The sequence below is a fragment of the Cardiocondyla obscurior genome, linkage group LG24, assembly GCF_019399895.1.
Source record: "Cardiocondyla obscurior isolate alpha-2009 linkage group LG24, Cobs3.1, whole genome shotgun sequence".
Lineage (NCBI taxonomy): Eukaryota > Metazoa > Arthropoda > Insecta > Hymenoptera > Formicidae > Cardiocondyla > Cardiocondyla obscurior.
This window is the reverse complement of record NC_091887.1, coordinates 2,277,120-2,297,175: the sequence shown is the minus strand read 5'-3', so window position 1 is coordinate 2,297,175 and position 20,056 is coordinate 2,277,120. Positions and strand designations below refer to the sequence as shown.

At 39.6% G+C, this 20,056-nt stretch overlaps 4 protein-coding genes across 5 annotated transcripts; 2 read left to right on the top strand and 2 right to left on the bottom strand.

The window, feature by feature from the left end:
- The first annotated feature begins 2,617 nt into the window (after positions 1–2,617).
- Pban (PBAN-type neuropeptides) lies at positions 2,618–4,126 on the top strand. Of its 2 annotated transcripts, none has more exons than XM_070671990.1 (3): positions 2,618–3,216; positions 3,294–3,539; positions 3,788–4,126. In XM_070671990.1, exons 1-3 carry the CDS (start codon positions 3,006–3,008, stop codon positions 3,994–3,996), a joined length of 666 nt encoding a protein of 221 aa, XP_070528091.1. In that variant the 5' UTR covers positions 2,618–3,005; the 3' UTR covers positions 3,997–4,126. The 2 variants fall into 2 exon arrangements, with proteins under 2 accessions (XP_070528091.1, XP_070528090.1); XM_070671989.1 differs by having other exon boundaries at positions 2,626–3,225.
- Positions 4,127–5,795: 1,669 nt separating this feature from the next.
- On the bottom strand, positions 5,796–8,172 carry Betaggt-i (geranylgeranyl transferase type-1 subunit beta). The gene is made up of 4 exons (XM_070671973.1): positions 8,037–8,172; positions 6,800–7,872; positions 6,331–6,700; positions 5,796–6,210 (listed from the first exon to the last, which is right to left on the bottom strand). Exons 2-4 carry the CDS (start codon positions 7,340–7,342, stop codon positions 6,089–6,091), a joined length of 1,035 nt encoding a protein of 344 aa, XP_070528074.1. The 5' UTR covers positions 7,343–7,872; positions 8,037–8,172; the 3' UTR covers positions 5,796–6,088.
- Positions 8,173–8,176: 4 nt separating this feature from the next.
- On the bottom strand, positions 8,177–10,746 carry LOC139111580 (uncharacterized). Its single transcript, XM_070671969.1, has 7 exons — positions 10,421–10,746; positions 9,991–10,346; positions 9,503–9,676; positions 9,150–9,420; positions 8,765–9,034; positions 8,431–8,673; positions 8,177–8,295 (listed from the first exon to the last, which is right to left on the bottom strand). The coding sequence occupies exons 2-6, from the start codon at positions 10,188–10,190 to the stop codon at positions 8,476–8,478; spliced, it is 1,113 nt and encodes a 370-aa protein (XP_070528070.1). The 5' UTR covers positions 10,191–10,346; positions 10,421–10,746; the 3' UTR covers positions 8,177–8,295; positions 8,431–8,475.
- Positions 10,747–11,053: 307 nt separating this feature from the next.
- Positions 11,054–15,581, top strand: Asun (integrator complex subunit 13 asun). The gene is made up of 11 exons (XM_070671954.1): positions 11,054–11,179; positions 11,519–11,757; positions 11,831–11,905; positions 11,989–12,275; positions 12,346–12,436; positions 12,542–12,749; positions 13,470–13,849; positions 13,951–14,112; positions 14,230–14,561; positions 14,745–15,045; positions 15,443–15,581. Exons 2-10 carry the CDS (start codon positions 11,527–11,529, stop codon positions 15,028–15,030), a joined length of 2,052 nt encoding a protein of 683 aa, XP_070528055.1. The 5' UTR covers positions 11,054–11,179; positions 11,519–11,526; the 3' UTR covers positions 15,031–15,045; positions 15,443–15,581.
- Positions 15,582–20,056: the final 4,475 nt, after the last annotated feature.

Sequence of the window (20,056 nt, the reverse complement as noted above, 5' to 3'; positions counted from 1 at the left end):
ACAAGTCAAAAACGGTCATCGACAGCAAATGTCTATGAATTACAGTAGTGTTGCATCAAAATTATATCACAATTTATGGCGGGTTATTATATTTTTACCTCGACATTAATTATGCACGAGTATGTTTTTTTACTTCATCGTAGTAAATTGCAACTGATTATTCTATCACGTCGGCGTTTCTCGACACGCGTTCCGTCCGGAAAAACAATTCCCCCGCACGCTCTCGATTTCGCGGAGAAAATTGTTTACGAGTCTCGCCGCTGAATTAATTACACGATCTTGAGACAGAAGAACGATATGTCGCTCAATATTAAATAACCTTGATTTGGGACTTGATTTGGGAAACAATTCAATTTCCTTTTTCGCGCAGGTGTGCTTTTTCGCACAAGTCTTTGTATTCTGCCGGTTAAATAAAAGGAATTATAATTACAATAAACGTTCGAATTAAACGTGTTCGTCACGAAAGTCGGGGTGCCAGGCCCAATGATAATTGTTGAATTTTAAATGGTAAGCCGGTTAATGAAACGTCGCCAGATTGCAAATTTTGATTCGCAACGCGAGAAAGGTGTCCGGAGGATCGACCTGTGCCGCACGTCGCGGAAATTCGTAACCACGTACGAAGGAACGGCTTCTACTCTCTTAACCACCGAGAATAGCCGAGTTCCTACGGTATCATGGGAATGTTTATATCTATATATATCTCTTTCTCTCTTTCTATCTCTCCTCGTGCATCGTCGGGCGCGAGGTGTTCTGGGCTTCGTCAGGGAAAGAGTTTACAAAGCGTGGCCGATTCACCTACCCCGCCCTATTTCGCACCTACCCCGGGACCGGCGCAGCGCGTGCCTACTCTTTGTTTTCTCCGTTCGCAAAGAGTACAATTAAATTACAATTTTACGCGCCGCGGTAAAAAAAAAAAAATAGAGAAAAAAAATTGGCAGGGTGGAAAACGATCAGATGGCTTTATAAACGTAGGAAATTTTATCAGGAGGGGAAACGTTAATTCGATGAGCATTGATCTTCGCGTACGATCTCGATAAGTCGAGATGGACGTTTTCGCAAATGATTGAGTGCTAATTCAAAGTAGTGGCTCGATTAGAGATAAAGATCAAAACTATGAACCGTCACAGAATGCGGAATAATCAGATCGCCAGATGCGGACATCCCTCGAAAAGTTAGATTTATCTCGCATTTTCGTATATTTCTATTAACTTGCCGTCCCCACGATGGTCCACTTTGTGAAAACAATTGTTAATTGAATTAACTCTCCCTACTGATGTTTCTCGGATAATAATAATAATCAAGCAAATCAGTTTATTTCGCGACATTAACGAAAGAAAAAAAAAAAAAAAAGAAAAGAAAAAAAGAAAGAAAAATCTTTGCGGACGAAGAAAGGAACGTCAAACGGTATCGTTACGTGGGAAAGATTTTTGTCACGCACATTCGGCTCCGGCAGATGCAAGTGCTTTTACATCGTATGTCTACCAAATATCGCATCGCGACAAAAAAGTATGAAGCGGGCGTTTGTTTGCTTTGACAAGTATTAAAAGTACGATGGCGCACGCAGGACGAGTGTGACTCGCCCACTTAGATCTCACTGAAAAACCCGCGATCGGTCCATGTGTTAAAGCCGTTCACCCTAATTACGCTTTAAGTAAGACGTGTTCATTGTACGCTCACCGCCAGGAATGGCGTACGTGGTGCTGCGACGGCGGCTGGCGTACGTGACCTTAGCGTGGTGTGCGTCGAATCTCACACGAAGCACGAGCGTAGATGTGTTGCGGAGCATCGGTCACAGTGGACTGAGGGGGAACGCACCCTACTACTACCCCCACTCGTACTCGACGGGTGAGAGAGGGGGAAGTCACGTACGCCAGCCGTCGTCGCCGCTCGTCGCGGCGAACGCTATATCTGCCTTTCGGTCTACATAAGTGTGATACATATGTTTAAAAAATTAAAAAAAATAAATAAATAAAAAACTCCAACAGCGGAGTTTGAAGTCTTGAATTAATTTTTAATCGTACCGATTTTCTTGTGGGAACCACGAACCGCAGGGGACAAGAATAATAAATTAACGATCGTTACTTGTAAAGTAGCAACGTGTTTAAAATAATATGTGCGAAGTTCATTATCACATTTTTTTTTTCGAGGGCACGTTACGATTCTAGGGTAACGTCGAGTTCGATAGACGGATCTGACGCTTTTATAGAAAGAGTGCAAAGAATGCGAACTCATTGATCGCTGAATTAAGCCGGCAATCGACAAGTTAAATCCAAGACTAATCGTTCGTTCAATCGGACGCCAGGCAGCTACGGCCATTTGTTACACCACGTGGGGTATGAAAAATACGCGTGAGAAAAACAGGATTTGTTTAAAAAAAAAAAAAAAATTAAAAATATATATATATACGCTCGCATAAATGTAACTGCGTTGATTACAATTTACTCTAATCAATTTTATAAATCTCCGAAATAAACGTGATTTAAATTAGAGCGCGACTCGTTAATTTAATTAAATTTAATTTTTTTCTAATTACGTTCCTAAACACCTCGCTTAAGAAAAACTAACATGATCTATCAAACAGAAACCTGGTTCTTCCCTTTATTAATAAAACCTACAAAATTTCTATCGCGACGAGAAGAAATTTTCAAACGTTATAATTAATATGTACGATAAAACTGATTCATAAACTGGAATAAAATATACGTCCCGGACGCAGTCGCAGACGGAATAAATTACATACGGCATTTTCATTCACTGAAACTGAATGAATTAATGAAAACCGCCAACGTTTTCCTTTTTTCTATTCCTTTCCTTTTTCGAGGACGAAAATAGATGCTACCCACTGCGTAGGTGCGTAGTTCTCAGGATTTGCCCGCGAATCCTGGATACAGGAATCTCATTGCGTATGTAGGACAGTTAACTCGGAATAAAGACAAATCGTTTTTCGCCGGTGATCGTGATTGGTCTCGAGGGGAGGAGGGAGAGGAGAGAAGAGGCGAAAGACAATGAGAATGGAAAAAACAACGTCGACGTCCTCGCAACGACGACGGTTCGCCACCCCTATAAAACCCGGAGGATCACCGTGCCCGACATTATTTCGCTGCGGAATCTCGAGGAAAGACGTATCCGCGATGACCGTCATCGGGAATCCTGTCGGCCGCGCGGCTGTCGTCTGCGTTCTGGCGATGCTACTCTGCCTAGGATCTCGCGCTCACGGTGAATACGGTAATACCGCAGACTTCGGGGACCAAAGTACGCGAATACTAAAGTATCGATTAACCGTGCGTTCGCAGGATCGAGGGAGATCGGCACGACGGGCGGATCAAGCGACGGGAGATCGCCCAGCAACGACTTCGGCTCGTGCATCGAGGGCAAGTGCACCAAGCGTACCACGCAGGATATCACGAGCGGGATGTGGTTCGGACCGCGTCTAGGAAAGCGACGCCGACCGGACGAGAAGCCGGAAGCGAGCCCCAAGTTCGAGATCCTGGATCCGAACCCGCTGGACGGAGTGCATTTGGCGATCGTCGCGATTCCAAGTGAGAAACTAAGTACTTAGAAAGACTCCCTACCTCGATCCCGCTAAGCTTCTGATTTTACAACTTAATATCGCTTCTATGGAAAACCTATTTTTTTTGCGCAAATATCCGTACGACTTTTCCATTCCCGACTGAATCACGTCGAGGTAGATTTAATTATCGATTCGTAATTCTAAAGATTCCGATGCGAGAAGAATCGCCACTTAAATTTGCATGCAATTTATGTTTATATGGGGGATTAATTTCAGATAACGACAAGAGACAGACGCCTCAATTTACACCGCGTTTAGGACGAGGATCGGACGAGGATATTTTTTCTTACGGAGACGCGTACGAAGTCGACGAGGACGACCGTCCGTTACCACCGGTCTTCGCGCCTCGCTTAGGACGCAGGCTTCCCTGGATACCGTCGCCAAGACTCGGACGTGAATTACGCAACGTATTACAGAAACTGTAGACTACTATCTGCTAAAAGTCGAAGCATAAAAAGAAACTGATGAATAAAAGTAGATTCGCGCGATTGAAAACCTTAACTAAACTATAACAATTACAGCATTATTAAATGTAAGACATAGAGAAATAAAGTCTATTTGTATTACAAAAACCTCTTGTTCTTTTCACACCTTGAACATCACATTCGAAACCACCCTCTATTTAATTAAACGTTGTTAAAGTGTAACATTTAATTTCTTTTAAATTAGATTAAACGTACTGATATATTAACTGAGAATAAAATTGCTCAAGTTTGTGCGCTTCATGAAATCCACTGCAGTAAAATGTTACATTTTATCAAACGTTGTCTCTTATAGAATTTATATCACAGTCAAATTAAGAAAAGATTAATAAACGGAAATAATAAGTTAATACTGACGATTATCAATTAAAAGACCTAACTGCGAATATGAAAAACGTCTTCTTTCTATTATGATCAACACCAATAATTAAAAGAATAAAAATAGATCTACAAATAGAATAGTATCTGTTGCAATCTCGTGCACGAGGACGTGCATGTGGAATGATAGCGCTATTTTCAGCTTCTTGAGAAGGGTTGAAATATCTTTCACGAGAGGAAGCAGGATGATGGAAGAAAGAAGAGGTAGGGCGCCTAACTACACCGAGTAATTTCTCGACCGGAACTACCGGCGAGCCATGTGGCAACGTACAAGACGATCATAATCGTAAAACAGCGAGGCGGAGCAGATACAAGCTAGTTTCTAGTTCCCGCTTTACAACGACATCGAGGATTGCTCGTAAAACGTTATCAGAAAAAGAAAAAAAAAATAAAATAAAATAAAACCCTCGTCGATGAAAGCTTTGGAATATTAACACGGAACTTAACGACGCATTGTATAAAATGTTCTTCCTAAACGCTAAATAATTTCGCTAAGAGACCCGCTTTCATAAACTTTCAACCTAATTTTCCTATAAAAAAAAAAAAAAAATTTTTTTACATTAAAAAAAAATATTACTTTTACGATAGATATGTAATTTCGCGAAGTAACGTCGGCTAATGTAGGATAATAAAAAGGGGTTCGGAATAAGAATTTGACGATCGGGATATACGTGGACGTGGCAATACTAAATCATCGCAGGTAAAACAAACAATTTGCTCGCCCGAGAATCATGCGCATCAAGGCGCGACGTTAAAAGAAACATCGAGACTGATGCACGTATAATTATAAGCTATCTGCGGATCGTTTCTCGCTGTTCTTATACTACTAATTTTCATACTTCGCTGCCGAATTAATAACGTTTCAATTTGTCGATATGTTGGTTAGGTAATTTATCAAGTTTGCACTTACTTTTTGTAAGCACACAAAACAATAGCGCGGATCCAACTCCATCGTTCCCGGCTTCTTTCGCGATGCGTGAAGTGATCCGAATGAAAATGACCCACGGCTCTGTACTTATTCTCGGTTAATCCGAATAATATCGCGGATATAATTCCATTGTTCTTGCTGCTTCTACGACGTTTCGGCGAAGTGAACTGAATCAAAGCGGTCTGCGACTGTGATTGGCTAAATTCGTATTCCTCGCACTGTGATTGGTTCTTGAAAAAGTAATGGCGGCGTCGCGAAAGCAGCTTCCTGAACGTAATCGCTAGGCGCCAAAGTCGATATCGGCACCGCCATCTCTTGCTTGAATTCGGTAAACTCTAGTTTCACTGTAAAGCGCAGAAAATTAATTAGCGAGCGAGATAAGTCATTTCTTTTTTTTTTCTTTTCTTTTTTTAAATAATACTTTTATCTATCAATGTATTTCTACATATATATATATAATATCTATTTACTTTAATACATATATTTTGCATATATGTATAACAAGTATTCAACAAGCAATTCCCAAATTAATATAAAATGAAACAATTACCACCTATGTCGTGATTATTGTAGCAGTATTAATTGACGTCTTTAGAATGATTTTAGCACGGAGAATTCGATAAAATGCGAATGGGCGAGTTACGATCGAATGTAAAAGTATACGATTTGATCTAAGTACTGTGCGTTTCTGATATGATCGCTAGTTTCACAAATATCTATACATCGAAATCATTCGCTTCGCCACTTTTTATGAATTCGTTGCAGATGCTCGTAAGCTCGTTGGGAAATGTTCAGTTCGGGGTTTATCGAACACAGACCAGGATGTCCCAAGAGACTCAAGCCACACAAACCTGTTAAAAAAAAATCGCATGCTTGCGTTACTATTTATATTTTAGCTGCGGCTAAATGTAAGAACATTTATCGTAAAATTACAGACGCTTAAAAATTACGTTGCGAGGTGTTTAATTTACCTAAGTATGTGTGCAAAGGATCGGGCCGAGTGTTCTCAAACTTGGCCAATCCCCCGACAAGTGTGTCTTGCGTATTAAGAATAAACGTTTTATTCTGTTCGGCGTCTGATAAATGAAGGAACTCTAACAGCTCGAGCGTAGCACCAACCCAAAAGCTGTAACACGTGTCGGACGGTTTTCCAGGCCTGCCGTTAAATCCACCATCCTGTCTCATAAGGCACCAACGCTTTAACCGAGCCAAACGTTCCCATGTCAGCACATCGTGTACGTTAATATGGTCTCTCATCAGAAACAGACTCGCCACGGCACAGAACGTAGAGCCACCGTGAGATTCGAGGCCTGGTCCTTGCCCAATACCACCGTCATACGACTGCAATTCATAATGCAAAGTTTTCGTTACACAAATAAATATAAAAAAATGCCTGTAAATCTTAAAATTAACGACAGTTTGAGAAATAAAACTACTTACGATACTTCGTAAAATATAATCGATAGCTCTTGGAATATCCATGCCTGACCAATTGTCTAAAATTGCCGAAACGCAAGAAGCGCAGTAGAGAAACCTCATGTCGCTCTCGCATCCTGTGACCATCGCCGTGAATGATCCGTCGGGGTTCTGGCAGGCCCGAACACCCTCGACGATGGATTGCCTGTCCACCCGGCCGAGATCGTCGCCGAGGATCAGAAGGGTCACCAGGCTGGTATAGGTTATTGCCAGATGACCGCATTGATACTCGGGCACGTCTCGCGGTATCGTTGTCGACGACTGAAAGCCAGATCGGGAACCGGCGCCTTCGACTTGAAGCCGATATATCCAATCGATTGCCTCGGACTTCGCTTGCTCCCCGATTTCGTCCAGCGAATTCAGGAGGTCCAAACCGGAGAACGCGAAGTACGCTATCATCGGCCTGGTGGAGTCGAAATCAGCCAGGCTGCTGGGCATGACTTGCAGCAACCTCTGGAAATACTTGATGTGCTTCTCCCGCGCCAGTCGCGGCGTCATGATGATCATACGTTGTCCTCGATGCAGGCTCGAAACCGACGTGGCCTACACGCGGCACGCTCCTCGAAATTTGGCACTTCGTTGCGGTCGTTGTACGTGCGTGCGTTTATGCGAATACGGCACCAAGTCGCGGTCGTGGGATTCTTCAATCGGCACACCTCTCGTCTTCTGTCCCATGCCCGCTCGTCAAAACGCTCGGAGGCACACCGACGCATCATGAATATTCACGTACGAGCGACGCATGTCTCACGCTTCTCTTTTCCTCTTGTTCTTTTTTTTTTTTTTTTTTAAGATCGACAATGTGACAATTGTCTGTCGGGATTACGTGCGTCACTAAGGAGCCACTCAGCTGAGCCGAACCAGGAAGAGGCTTTCAGAAATGGGTGCCTGCGTTTAAAATAACACCTGTCCACTAGCGCCTTTATGAGTGTAGAGCGTATGTTCCTCGAATTACGTGGCCAGATATCTTGGACAGATAACGTATTATCTTACGAAATTTTGAAGTTCTATTCGTTTTACCAAGAAATTTCAAAGCGTATCTGTGAGGATTGAAAATTAACAAAGATAAAATATTAAGATTCAATTAAATTTTTCATAACATTTTTTTGCATATATATTTTTTATAATATATATATATATGACATAAACAACATTGACACATCATTCTATACTTTATAATAAAAAAATAGAAAAGAAAACTTACCATACAGTTATTAATTATAAATTCTGTAATTTCTTGGACATTGTAACATCGGGTAGATAAACTACAAATCTAACGTGGCAACGATTATTGAGAAATATCCCTAATATTTCTCTGCATTACTTTGTACTAATAATAGTACGTATGCTACGTTTAGAAATGTATTATCCGACGACTTGATTTCAACGCAACGGTAGTCTCCAATAAATAAATATTTGTCGAATACTATATCACTCTGCGATACGACACGACACGTGCACGCCTATCATAAATAAAATTAATATCAAATAAATATTCAACACATGGACGTAACATCGACGAGGAATGCTAATTATCGCTCTAATGGTCAATAATTCGCTAATAGAATTTTCCATGAAATAAATAACTGTGCAATTACGTCAGGTAACGAATAGTCACGTAGCGTTCTAAAGAGATCGAGTCGTTATAGCAAAAAGTCGGGCACGCCGTTTGGCAGCGTGACGCCAAGCCTGGTTATCATGCAGGACGCGACTTTGCATCCCAATTCTAGGCAACTCTTCGGATCCCAGTGAGCCAGGACGCCGGCCAGAAAGCCAGCTACCAGGGCATCGCCGGCACCCGTTGTGTCCACGATAGGTGTCTTAGGCACAATGGGTTGCACCTGAACACGATGTACGAAAAAAAAATTGTACCAATTGCTCGTCCTTCTCTTTTTCGACTGCTTTATATTTATTCTCTTGATTAAAACGAACCTGAACAGATTGTCCTCGGCCCCAAACGATAATCGCCGGCGCGCAACCGCCACGCGTCATAATAAATATACCGTCGTCGGCTAGCCAGTCTGTACTATTAGCGCTCGAAACGTCCATCGTAATCCTTTTCAAACTGTTTAACAGAAAAGGTATATCGGCGACATCGTCGTATTTAACGTTCAATGCTTGAGCCAGCGCAATCATTTCCCTCGCGTTACCGAACACGATCTTGGCATGGCCAACCATTTCACATATGGCCGCTTGATGATCCTACGTAAATTACAAAAGCTCAAATAAATAGATAAAATAACACGTACGTCATTTCAATTTGTACGAACAGAATCAGATATTTAACGTAGGTTAATATTTTTATTACATTTTGTACCTGAAATATATAAAAAGAATTGAGATTGAACGCTACAATAATATTTTTCTCCTGCGCTCGCTTGACCAATTCCTTGGCTACGTCCAAACTGTGCGTCACGAAGTATCCCTCGATGTAAATTATTTTTATATTATCTAATTGCAAATTAGCCTTTTTCAGATCATCCAATGTATATATAGTGGCTGCACCGAGATTAGCAACAAGGCTGCGCGATGTACCATACACAAGAGAAACACATAGTCCTGTAGGCAAGGTTGGATGAACACCATATCTGATAAAATATATATAGTATTATTAATATTATACGATTTTACTAATACACCTTTAACATGTATTATAGTAAAATTACTAACCTTACGTCTACTCCCGCAAGTCGAACTAATTTTTCTAAAATCGAACCTCTTTGATCATTCCCAAGACCACCACAGAAAACACTGATTTGAGACTCTTGGGTTTCGTCACAGAGCCACTGCAGAATTCTCAATGTATTCTGTGCAGATCCTCCGGGATTTGTACATTGCTCTATCCTTTAAAAAATATTTATTTTTTATAATTAATTTATTAGTTATAATTAATTATATTTAATTTCCTTTTATTACATTGTAAATAATTAAAAAAATTAAATATATAATGCATATAAATAGAAGCTTCAAAAAATATTAATGCTTGCAATACATACATATGCACAAAAATATTAGCAACAAATTTAAATTAAGATACATAAAAAAAAAAAAAAAAAAAAAAAAAAATTAATTAGCATACAGTACACTAAAAGGCAAATAAGGCATTTGCTTCTCAGTGTACAATATAAAAATACGTTCTAAAAAATAAATTTATTAACTCTGGTGGTAAATCTGCAATCAGTTCCTGGAGCTTCTTCTCACATAGTTCAGTCTCGCCGTCTATCTTAAGATTGTATTTCTTAATCAGCTCGTCGTTTTTCAAAATCACGAGAATGTCCAGCAGAGGATTGCCGAAACCTATAACCGCTGGGAAATCCAGTCGAGTTATGGTCTTACGCAGAGGAATCTTCTCTACCATTTTCCGTAGCGAGGTGCGAGTTTCAAACGTTAGCTTCCAATATAGGCGTGATAAAGTTGCGAAAACAACGATTATGATCCTTTAAGAATACGAAGCATCGACCAACGGCGAGCTACTTACAAGATCGGTAGGGATCTCCGGATCATCCTAACTTGTCTGTAAACGAACAAATCAAATTGTATATTACGCAGAAATCGTGAAAGCAAAAGCGAAAGAAAAAGCACACGAACCGAAGTTGTCGCTCAGTCGAGCTGTCGAATACGCAGCGACGAATCGAAGGAGAACCGAGCGGACGATCGTTTCGTCCGTGATATTCTCTCTTCGGCACGCCAAAAAAAGTCGGGCAGCTCGTGTCTCTCTTCATTCATTTCGAAAGTCACATTGCACGTCGTCCGTCAGCGATTCCGTCCTATTCTGTCCCGCGTTACGCACTTCGTCATAATCTAACCTGACTTATTCCGGCGGTGTGAACATAGTCCAGAAAAAAAATGCAATCGCAAGATGGGAGCCACGACGTAAGTGTGCGTGCACCGAGGTGCAGATATGGCGTCTTCTGCGACGACAGCGGCAAGCGCGCGTAATCCTAGGCGGCAGAGGATGAGAGAACGGAGAGAAATGTCATCGGCAAACCGGCCGGCGCGGGATATACATGCGGTAAATGTGAAACTCGACGTACACGACGTTAAAGTCACGTTCGCTAGCTGCCGTCGCCAAATCTGCCTTTCAGCGTACTACACTGGATTGCTTTGGCGACGGCGGTTAGCTTACGCGATCTTAGCGTGGTGTGCGTAGAGTCTCACACAAAGTGCTTGAAGTGCCGGCCGCCGAGAAATTGAGGGACTGAAGGAAGCGCGCCGCATACCTCACTACTACTTTCCCCGAACGGGTTCTCGACGATTTTTGGCTGTTTTCGACGGCCGGCACACTCCGCGGTACACGCTGGATACTTCGTGTGAAGCTGGCCACACACACTTTCCGTAACTGTAACGGTAAGGCTTTCGATCAATTACGTTGCTTGATTTGGTTACGAACGGCCCAAAGTCGGTCAACTAATTAAAATTAAACTAATTAAAGTAGCCCCGCAACGCGTTAAAATTTAAAAAGAATAGGACGTCCAACTTATGGTCGAATTACACTACTAGCTCGCGTATCGATAAGTAGAAACGAACTCTCGTCATAATATGCTGTCTCTTTCTAATTTTGTACATATTCTCAGTCGAACGCGCAGTCTACGTTTACTCCAGTTTACTCTTACTATATTTATGAAGAAAACACGCTCGCTCCGACGAGGATATCGTCCACTATTTAATTTAATTTAATTCGCGCAGTCACGGCGATGAGAGGATGCACGATGTACCCCGCGAATCATAAAACTATATTCGTTCTGGATCACACGCCGTATTTCGGCATCTCCACCGAATGCCCGCTCGAGTTCGACTTTCTGAAGAGCCGGGGACAGAACCTGATCCCGCTGGCGCCGGTTTGCAAGTCCCTGTGGACCACCAGCGTCGAAGCCTCACTAGAGTACTGTCGCATAGTGTGGGATCTATTTCCCACGGGTAAATTGGTGAGCGAATTAATCGCCGCGGTACCAGTTAATTAAGCAATCATTAATATGGTCATTTTTATTTATTTTATAGATCAGATTCGTCGTGACTGACCGAGCAGCATATGTGTTAAACTCGTGGAGTCCACTGCAGCAGAATTTAAATCATGCAAGTATCTCCTTAAACTTTCCTCAATTCTGGTGGTCATTAGATAATGAATGTTTAATTAATTGAAATGGTTTCAATTACAGATAATGAATGGCACTGCCATTTTAGGAGTTCCAACAAAAACACCAGAACCAGGGGAAGATTATTCAGTTATACATGGCCTGCGTGTGGCAATTGAGACATTGAATGAGTGCTCTGAGATACAACACGAAAAAAGAACTTCTTTGAATGAGAACGCCAGCAAGCTGATAAACCGTGGCAGAGTAATATGTATTACAAGCGCACGCGACAACAGCAATATGAAGAACTTAGAGAATATATTTTGTAATGAACTAGGACAGGAAAACAAGAACGCGTTATCTTCAGATCAGTCTGTACTCTTTCTGTAAATATTTTATTCAATTTTTGTACGTTGTACTAATTTTTGTTTTAATTTGCAGCTTAATTCCTGTTGATTATTGCCATCTAGTTATATTGAACATATATCCCAACAATATTGAATCTCAAGTCACTAGTCAAGGCCCTCGAGAGGTAATTACCAAATGGGAATTAACCGACGTTAATTTCTCTACCGCTTATATGCGCGCGTGATTAAATGTGTGCATCAATATTAAAATTAATTTTTTTTGTATATAGGTATCACCATTTCTTACAGTAGAAGTTCACTCAATCAAGGCTTCAGCGCTTCATTCCAAATTATCCCATTTGATCTTGTCTCATTATGATTTGGCCAGTACTACGGTAACGGGTATACCCATGAAAGAGGAGCAGAATGCGAGCTCATCCGCTAATTACGACGTAGAAATATTTCATTCGTCTGCTGCGCACACCGCAATTTTAAAAGGTATTTGAAAAAACCATACGCGCGCGCTATTTTTTAAGAGGCCCCTAATTACAAACTACGAAAAAAAAAAAATCATGCGACTTACCAATCTGCCCGAGCTTCAGCGGACTTGTAGAATTCTGCCGGTAACTGTAACATAAAATAAAACGTATTAATGTAGGCATGTTAGTATTTAAATTAATGTAAAGGTAAAGCTTTATTTTTATAAAGATTTTCTAAGAAAAAAAAATTTATATTTACCTTAAAGTTGCTCCGCCGATGCATGATGCCCTTCCCGGGCCTGCTCCTCCTCTCAGATGGGACGTGTCGAGTCGTCCTTCCGCGCACAAGTCACTCGCGAACACCCCGACCGTGATTTTACAATCGCGAAAATTATTGATCACTTTCGCGCGTTCCTGATAGGCACTCGCGTTTAGAATAAAGCCGTCCGAATACTTTACGGAACTCCCGAAACGACCGACGAACCGGCTGCGGTTCGTATAATTAATTATATCGACGGTGACGACACTTTCGTTAACAGCAGTGGATGCAGCTGCGTCGATCTGTAACAAAAAAAAATATATATAATTTAATAAAAAGCAATGATAGAATCGATTATTAGCTATTCGGGCGTCACATCAATTTTTTACAGATAGGATTAGCTTTTAAAGGTTTAGTAAACGATGTTCCGTTTTTAATATTTTTTGAAATTGAGAAATTATAATGTCTTATTGGTTGCAGGTAATCCCCAGGACTCAGCTTTGGTAAAAACGTTCAGGCGGTTCGAAGAAGGATCGGAATATGAAACAGTCACGTTAAAATGGTGCACCCCGCGTGGCTGTAGTGCATCGGAGATGCAGAATTGCACGGCGATGCATCGAATTACACCAGTAGACGTCAATAGCAGACCGTCTTCTTGTTTAATTAATTTTCTGTTGAACGGTAGATCGGTAATGCTGGAAATGGCCCGAAAAGCTGGTGGAAAAACCATTTCTCATTTACTGGCATCGCATGGTGGCGAGATTTTTATACATACGTTATCTACTGCCCGAAGTGTTCTCGAGGATCCACCCTCTATTAGTGAAGGATGTGGTGGACGTGTTACTGACTACAGAATAACAGTATGCTATTTTTATAATTATTATTTTTTAATAATTATTTATGTAATTAATTACGTTAATATTATTTTAAATTACAAATATTTTTATTATTTCTATTGCAGGATTTTGGTATTCTCATGCGAAATAACATACTGGTGCCGTTAAAACGTACTTCTACCTCTGCTGCTGACAGTTTAGTAGAAAAAATGAGATCGCGACTGGAACGTCATACCAAATATTGGCCCATGACTATCTCTAGTACCCTCATGTTTAATTTAAAACAGGTTTGTTTTAAATATTAAAGAAATATAGCACCGCATTAAAAAAATTTATTTCTTAAGTTTACTGCATAAATTATTCCTTATATACACACTTTAAGTATTTTTTAACTCTTTATCTAGGTAATAGATCCACTTCCAGAATTAATGGTGAAAGAGGAGCTCACCGAGGAAGAGGTGCTTCAATGTAAGCAAATAATTTTTAGTGTACTCGGGTTAGAGGCCAAGCATGAGGCTTTGCCTTTACCAAGCATCGGCGGAGGCCGCGGCGGGAAAGGTGGAGTACGCAGAGAAGAACATTATCGTTTACTATGGGATGAAATAGAAACGTACCTAAAACATCATGCTAACAATTCAGCCGCACATACTGAAGTCCTAAATTGTTTACTGGAAATCAGAAATAAAGACGAAAAGGACAAAGTGGAACTCGATCAAGCTCTGCGTGAATTGGATAAGTAATTAAAAAATTGAATTGAATTTATGAATTATTATTTGCTTAACTGAAACTAAATTAAAACTTAAATTTTACTGCAATAATTTTACTTTATTTTTTTCTATCTAAGAGTAAAATATAAATATTTAAAAATTAATTTTAAAAATCTGATAATCTAAAAGATTGACGATTTAATTTTTCGTAGTTTTGGCAAGGAAGATGGAACCGCTAGAGTGAGTGTAATTCGAGCAACGACAGATTCGCCGATGTCACCACCGGCGACCATGACGATACCGCTGACTAAACAATTACACAAAAGTAATATTGCTGCATCAAGAAGTCTTCTAGACATCTGGTTGCAACGTAGCGCCCCAAAGGACAGAAAACCGGATTTTCATGGTAGAATTAGCAGTGATGGTCTAAAAGCCAAACTCTATCCGAACTTAAAGGACGTTGGAAGAGAACCTAGAGAAACTATGCTAGAAGGATAATAGATGAAAGAAAAAGTTGAGTGCTCTGCATAAAGACGCTATATGTGACGTTGTAAATATTACATAATAAGTGCAAGAGATTTTTCAGCATCGTTCGTGATATATAGGATGTATTTAAAGTTGAAGCTACATGAAAATTATATGACTAAGTATAATTTTTTACATTAAAAAACAGTGTACATATTCTACATTAGATTGTTACGTCAATAATTTTAAAATAATAATATTTGATTTATAAAATCGTAATCTTTAATTATTTTTAAGTAAAAGCAGAGAATTATTTCACAGTCTTTAAATCTCGTCTATCTGATATTTATATATTATTCAAATAATTCCCATGTTACAAGATTACATATTTATAAAAATTGATACAAAGAAATCGTACAATTTACTAAAATTTTTTTATTTATAGGAATATTTCACCATATATTAGAAATTAAAAAAATGAAAGTACTGGTAGAAAAACTGATGGATCTAACGAAAGCTGTATCATAAGAAGAAGTAGGATCTCTTAAAAATTTGAAGAAAAAAAAAATATATATAGACGAAAGTATACTTTTGTTTGCATACGAACGTTTACTTAACTGAGATTTCAATTATAAAAAATATAGAAAATTGGTTTTGGTTCAAGGACAAAAACTAGAGGCAGAGTAAGATTTAAGAGGATACGTTCGGTGAAGTAATCAGCGGTTAGCTTAACGTTGTGCGAAGACCACCTGCGTGGGACGAAAGTGTATCAGTGGTACAACATCATTTCCAACTCCCTCCTCTTCCTCCGCCGGCGACCGTTCTACACCCCTCCTGCTGTTTTATTAGTCAACACGTCTGCCGAGTGTCTGAGCTGTCTAAGCGATACATCGACCTCTGTCGAATCTATAGTTTAGTTCGGCATGCGCTTGGCCGTGCTGATCGATAACGTGGAAGGATGCCGGGTCGAGAGGAGCAAGGAGAGAAGGCGCTCGGTTGTGTGCGTTGCACGTAGCTCGGTGTGACGCGCACACGATCTCTTTCGATTTAAGAGAACTAGACAATAAGACAGAAGAAGAAGACAGAAGATACACAAACGGAAGAAAGTTTCTGTAGCGTATACATATACCCAGAGATTTAAAAGTTTGAAAGTGATATAATTATAATTCAAGGGTAAAGAATTTTTGCAATATTATTAAAATATTTGTAGTACTGAGATACACATCCTAGAAGATTAAGAATTAAAAACATCAAAGTAATAAATTAATTTACATTAGGAATTCGAAGAGATAAAGAATAAAAAGATTTTCTTTTCTTTTTTTCCATTCTCAGGGTACCGGAGACTTGAGAATCCAAAGGTCCATCCATCCGCCAATGTCCTAACGATTCCTTGGGGGAGTATCCTGGATTCCTTACTGATCCGTTACGATCTGTCCTATCGTTCGGCGTTAGGGAAAGAGAGAAGGTAAGAAAGCGCGTGAGTTACGAGAAAATCATGTGACGGGCAAATCGATCCATTTCAAACGGTACCATTACTTATACTGCACCTTGTATAATGCAAGCCGCTAAAAGAGAGACAGACGGGACCGCGGTGAGGGGGCGAGAGAGTTACGAGAGAAGGACGAGGTGGAGGACGAGGTAGAGGAAGAGGACGAGAAAGAGGAGGAGGGTTGCGGAAGGGGACCAGTGAGTACAAGTGCATGACGTAACGGTTCATTCATCCCGAGACAGGCGATAGAGGATATCCCGGTCAATGGTATACTTATGCATGTAAACGCGCGCCGACATGTGTACGTATGACGTACGTAAGTATGAGTATGCAGCATGCACATGTCTGTCGCGCTGCTCATTTTTTTTCTTTTTTTTTTTTTTTTGGACGTACGCGCCACGTGCATGCGTGCGTGCGGAGAAGAAGCAACACGTGGTAAAATGTAGAATCGGAGGTGTCGAGTGCTCGGTATCTTTGCCAGGCACTTTTACACGTTCGTAAGAAAAAGGATTATTTTTTACATTCAAAGTCGCGGCAGTAGAATCGCTATCGCTTGTCGCGAATTTTAAAGTCTTGATACTGTCCCCCTCGATATTTTTGCGATATTATATTAATCTGTATCTTTTTGGATACCAATGTGTTAATGTAGCTTGTACTATATTGCAGTTTTATTTTTTTTCTAGATTAGATGACTTTTGATTATGATAGCTTCAAATGGATTCTGATAATTTCTGCTAAACTTGAAATTTATTGGAGAAATAAATATGTTCGCCAAAAAAAGAAATCGACTGGACGAGCTTCAATTTCTTTAATCACGTCGTAAGGTAATTAACAGTATTACGCTTATCAGTGATACGTCGATAAGAAATACGGTGAGGTTGATAAACGTGATACGAATTATTGCAATAATAATTCTTATCGAAAATAAGCGCCCGTGTTTGTATATTCCCTAATATTTGCTAATAGCTTTGGGACATTATTAAATTACGATTAAATGTAATTTTCCTAATCGCTGATAAAACTGATTGTAACGAGATCGTCCTTGTGTTTCAGGTATTCCAGTTACAGCTGTTTGTTGAACGGCTCAGAATCGGCGATCGGTGGTACGTTATAATATGAAGTGGAAACGCATTATACGCGGGGTCATTAAATATATATGATGATCAATATCAATGAAGTGCGATAATACACCTTGCGTATAATAAATTTATGGCGTTTCTCAATATTCAACGCTATAAATATTAAATACGTGTGTACATACCGCCAGCAATACCTGAATGCTAAAACGAACGTATTAATTGTTGCTGATAGCGCGACGCATAGTCTGCAGCATGCCATACCGATACCGAGAGCGTACAGCGTTTATATAATTGAAACTCTCGCGTGTATAGCTGGTACATATCGATCGCGGCCTCCGAGGGTCACTGAACGAAACGAAACGAGGGAACGAAACGGGCGCACAAGCGCAAGCATAGCGTCGTCCTTCCGCGCCAATAAATAATTATAAGCTGGAATTTTAGCGTAAAAACCTCGACGAGTGCCGGGCGGCATCAGCATCAATTGAATGTCGTTGCATCGTGCAAAGATGAGTTAATCAATCGGAGTGCTTTCGAGCACATTAAGCTGAAAATGCAAAACCATCGTTTCCGGGAAGGATATACGGCGCGCATAAATTTCTTTTTCTTTTTCTTCGCTTTTTATTACCATTCTTGTTAATCTAACGAATTTTACAAATATTTATTTCTTTTTTTATTCGCGCAAAAGTTTCATTTTGATTAACTCGATTTTGTCACGTCTATATATGACGGTTTAATATTTTGAAAGGAAAGAGATGAATTGTTAATCCAGTATTAATTAAATGAGATTATTGGATGGGTCTTTGAACGAAGAATTAATTGGTTTGAAAAGTGAGGCAATATTTGAAGGGCTATATTCAAATTTAGTAATATTAATTTACGTACTTCGCATGGGATATGCATATAATATTATTTATATTCATTTGTTCTGTTTACAGGCACGTAAAATATGTTCCTTGAAATATTACTGAAGGTTTCGTCTCTTCTATGTGAGTAACACTTTAATGTTAAAATTAATTTGCTAAAATGTACAAAATTATTGATAACGATTCAATATGCATGTTTAATAATACGATATTATTAATACGTACTTTGAAATATTAATTTTTGCTGTATACAGAAGATTTTTCTCCCTTTAACAGAAATGTATTGCGAGAGTAGTTGGTACATTTTTAAAAGTAATAATTAGTTTTTATTATAAATTCAGGTCTTTCAATATTTTTCGATTAATGTGACTTTAATCGAGCAAAATCTTTTGCGTGATTTATTCGGCATGTATACGTACCACAGGAGCAAAAGCTCAAGCTTGAATTTTTCAGAGTGTTCCATGGAGCCCCATTGAGAGAACGCAGCGGTAGGATGAAACCCGGTTTCCCTTCGTAGGGCTGCCGCCCTTCAAGGCTCACAGCCGACCGGCTCTTTGTCGACCCTTTGACGTCCCTGCAGGATGTACGAAGCACTAAAGCGAAACGCAGGGACGTATTTGATGGTGAAATACACAATGTGTCCTATTACGACTTTTCACGAGGCATCCAACTACGTTTTGGGATTTTAAAATATACAGGATGAATTGATATGAAGCTGTAAGCACAAAGAATATTTTCAAAATTAAATTAATATACAAAAATCAATATTAAAATATATTTCACGGTGGAAAAATGTAACGAGTGATGGAATGAGATAATTTTTTGGATTAAAATGGATCTCTATTTTTTAAATACTATATTTAACTATACTTTAACATTATGAATAAAAATTTAAGAAGATCCGTGTAATAGAAATGCAGAACAAAGTTACTCTATAAATTAAAAAGTATATTTGTTAAAAATTCTTTAGATCTTTTTTTGTCTCTTTTTTTTTTTATATTGCAGTCACTAAATATATGGAACGAGCTATCAATCTCGTTTAACTTTTTTGTCAGAATGCGATTTGAAACATTTCGAACTCTGCGATCGAGTGCTGTACAAAAAGTTTCTAAAAAATGAAAAAAATTTCAGGCTTCCACATAAAATTGTCGAGCTTGGAGTACCGATGCGTCAGGAAACGTCCGTTACTGTGCCGCAGGGCAGCTGCTCGTAGCAGGACGATTTTCAAAGGGCGACTTCTAATGAGCTCCCGGCTACCCCGACAGAGGGTCTGGGAATACTGCTGGGAGATTATGTTCCCGTGCTTCGTCCCTTCTACGTCCCGGTCCCCGGCTCTACCCGTACTTCGTTTCCACCTCTGGAGGTTTTCCGACCAGCCAGATAAGAGTTTCCTCTCGACGCCGAGAGAAGCAGGGCCAGATTTTTGCTTTGCGGTGACAGAAGCCTGATAATAAAATAAACCTGATATCTCTTGGCCCAAAGAATATTACAAGCTTTGTCAAAATTGGTAGGCACTTTCATAATCGTCACACTAAGTTGAATCTAATATCAAAAAAATCTTTTTGGGAAACAATTTTATTTTAATGAATAATTTTGACTTGAGAATGTTCATTATTTTTTTTCTTTTT

What these genes read in the sequence shown, in the direction of transcription:
- Pban (XM_070671989.1), top strand. Translation starts at nt 3,006, where the DNA reads ATGAGAATGGAAAAAACAACGTCGACGTCCTCGCAACGACGACGGTTC. An exon ending in TCGCGCTCACGGTGAATACG is followed by an intron (nt 3,226 to 3,293) that starts GTAATACCGCAG and finishes GTGCGTTCGCAG; the next exon opens with GATCGAGGGAGATCGGCACG. An exon ending in GGCGATCGTCGCGATTCCAA is followed by an intron (nt 3,540 to 3,787) that starts GTGAGAAACTAA and finishes GATTAATTTCAG; the next exon opens with ATAACGACAAGAGACAGACG.
- Betaggt-i (XM_070671973.1), bottom strand. Translation starts at nt 7,342, where the DNA reads ATGATCATCATGACGCCGCGACTGGCGCGGGAGAAGCACATCAAGTAT. An exon ending in ATTATATTTTACGAAGTATC is followed by an intron (nt 6,701 to 6,799) that starts GTAAGTAGTTTT and finishes TATGAATTGCAG; the next exon opens with TCGTATGACGGTGGTATTGG. An exon ending in TCCTTTGCACACATACTTAG is followed by an intron (nt 6,211 to 6,330) that starts GTAAATTAAACA and finishes TTTTTTTAACAG; the next exon opens with GTTTGTGTGGCTTGAGTCTC.
- LOC139111580 (XM_070671969.1), bottom strand. Translation starts at nt 10,190, where the DNA reads ATGGTAGAGAAGATTCCTCTGCGTAAGACCATAACTCGACTGGATTTC. An exon ending in CTTGCGGGAGTAGACGTAAG is followed by an intron (nt 9,421 to 9,502) that starts GTTAGTAATTTT and finishes ATATTTTATCAG; the next exon opens with ATATGGTGTTCATCCAACCT. An exon ending in ATTCTTTTTATATATTTCAG is followed by an intron (nt 9,035 to 9,149) that starts GTACAAAATGTA and finishes TAATTTACGTAG; the next exon opens with GATCATCAAGCGGCCATATG.
- Asun (XM_070671954.1), top strand. Translation starts at nt 11,527, where the DNA reads ATGAGAGGATGCACGATGTACCCCGCGAATCATAAAACTATATTCGTT. An exon ending in TATTTCCCACGGGTAAATTG is followed by an intron (nt 11,758 to 11,830) that starts GTGAGCGAATTA and finishes TTTATTTTATAG; the next exon opens with ATCAGATTCGTCGTGACTGA. An exon ending in TTACTGACTACAGAATAACA is followed by an intron (nt 13,850 to 13,950) that starts GTATGCTATTTT and finishes TTTCTATTGCAG; the next exon opens with GATTTTGGTATTCTCATGCG.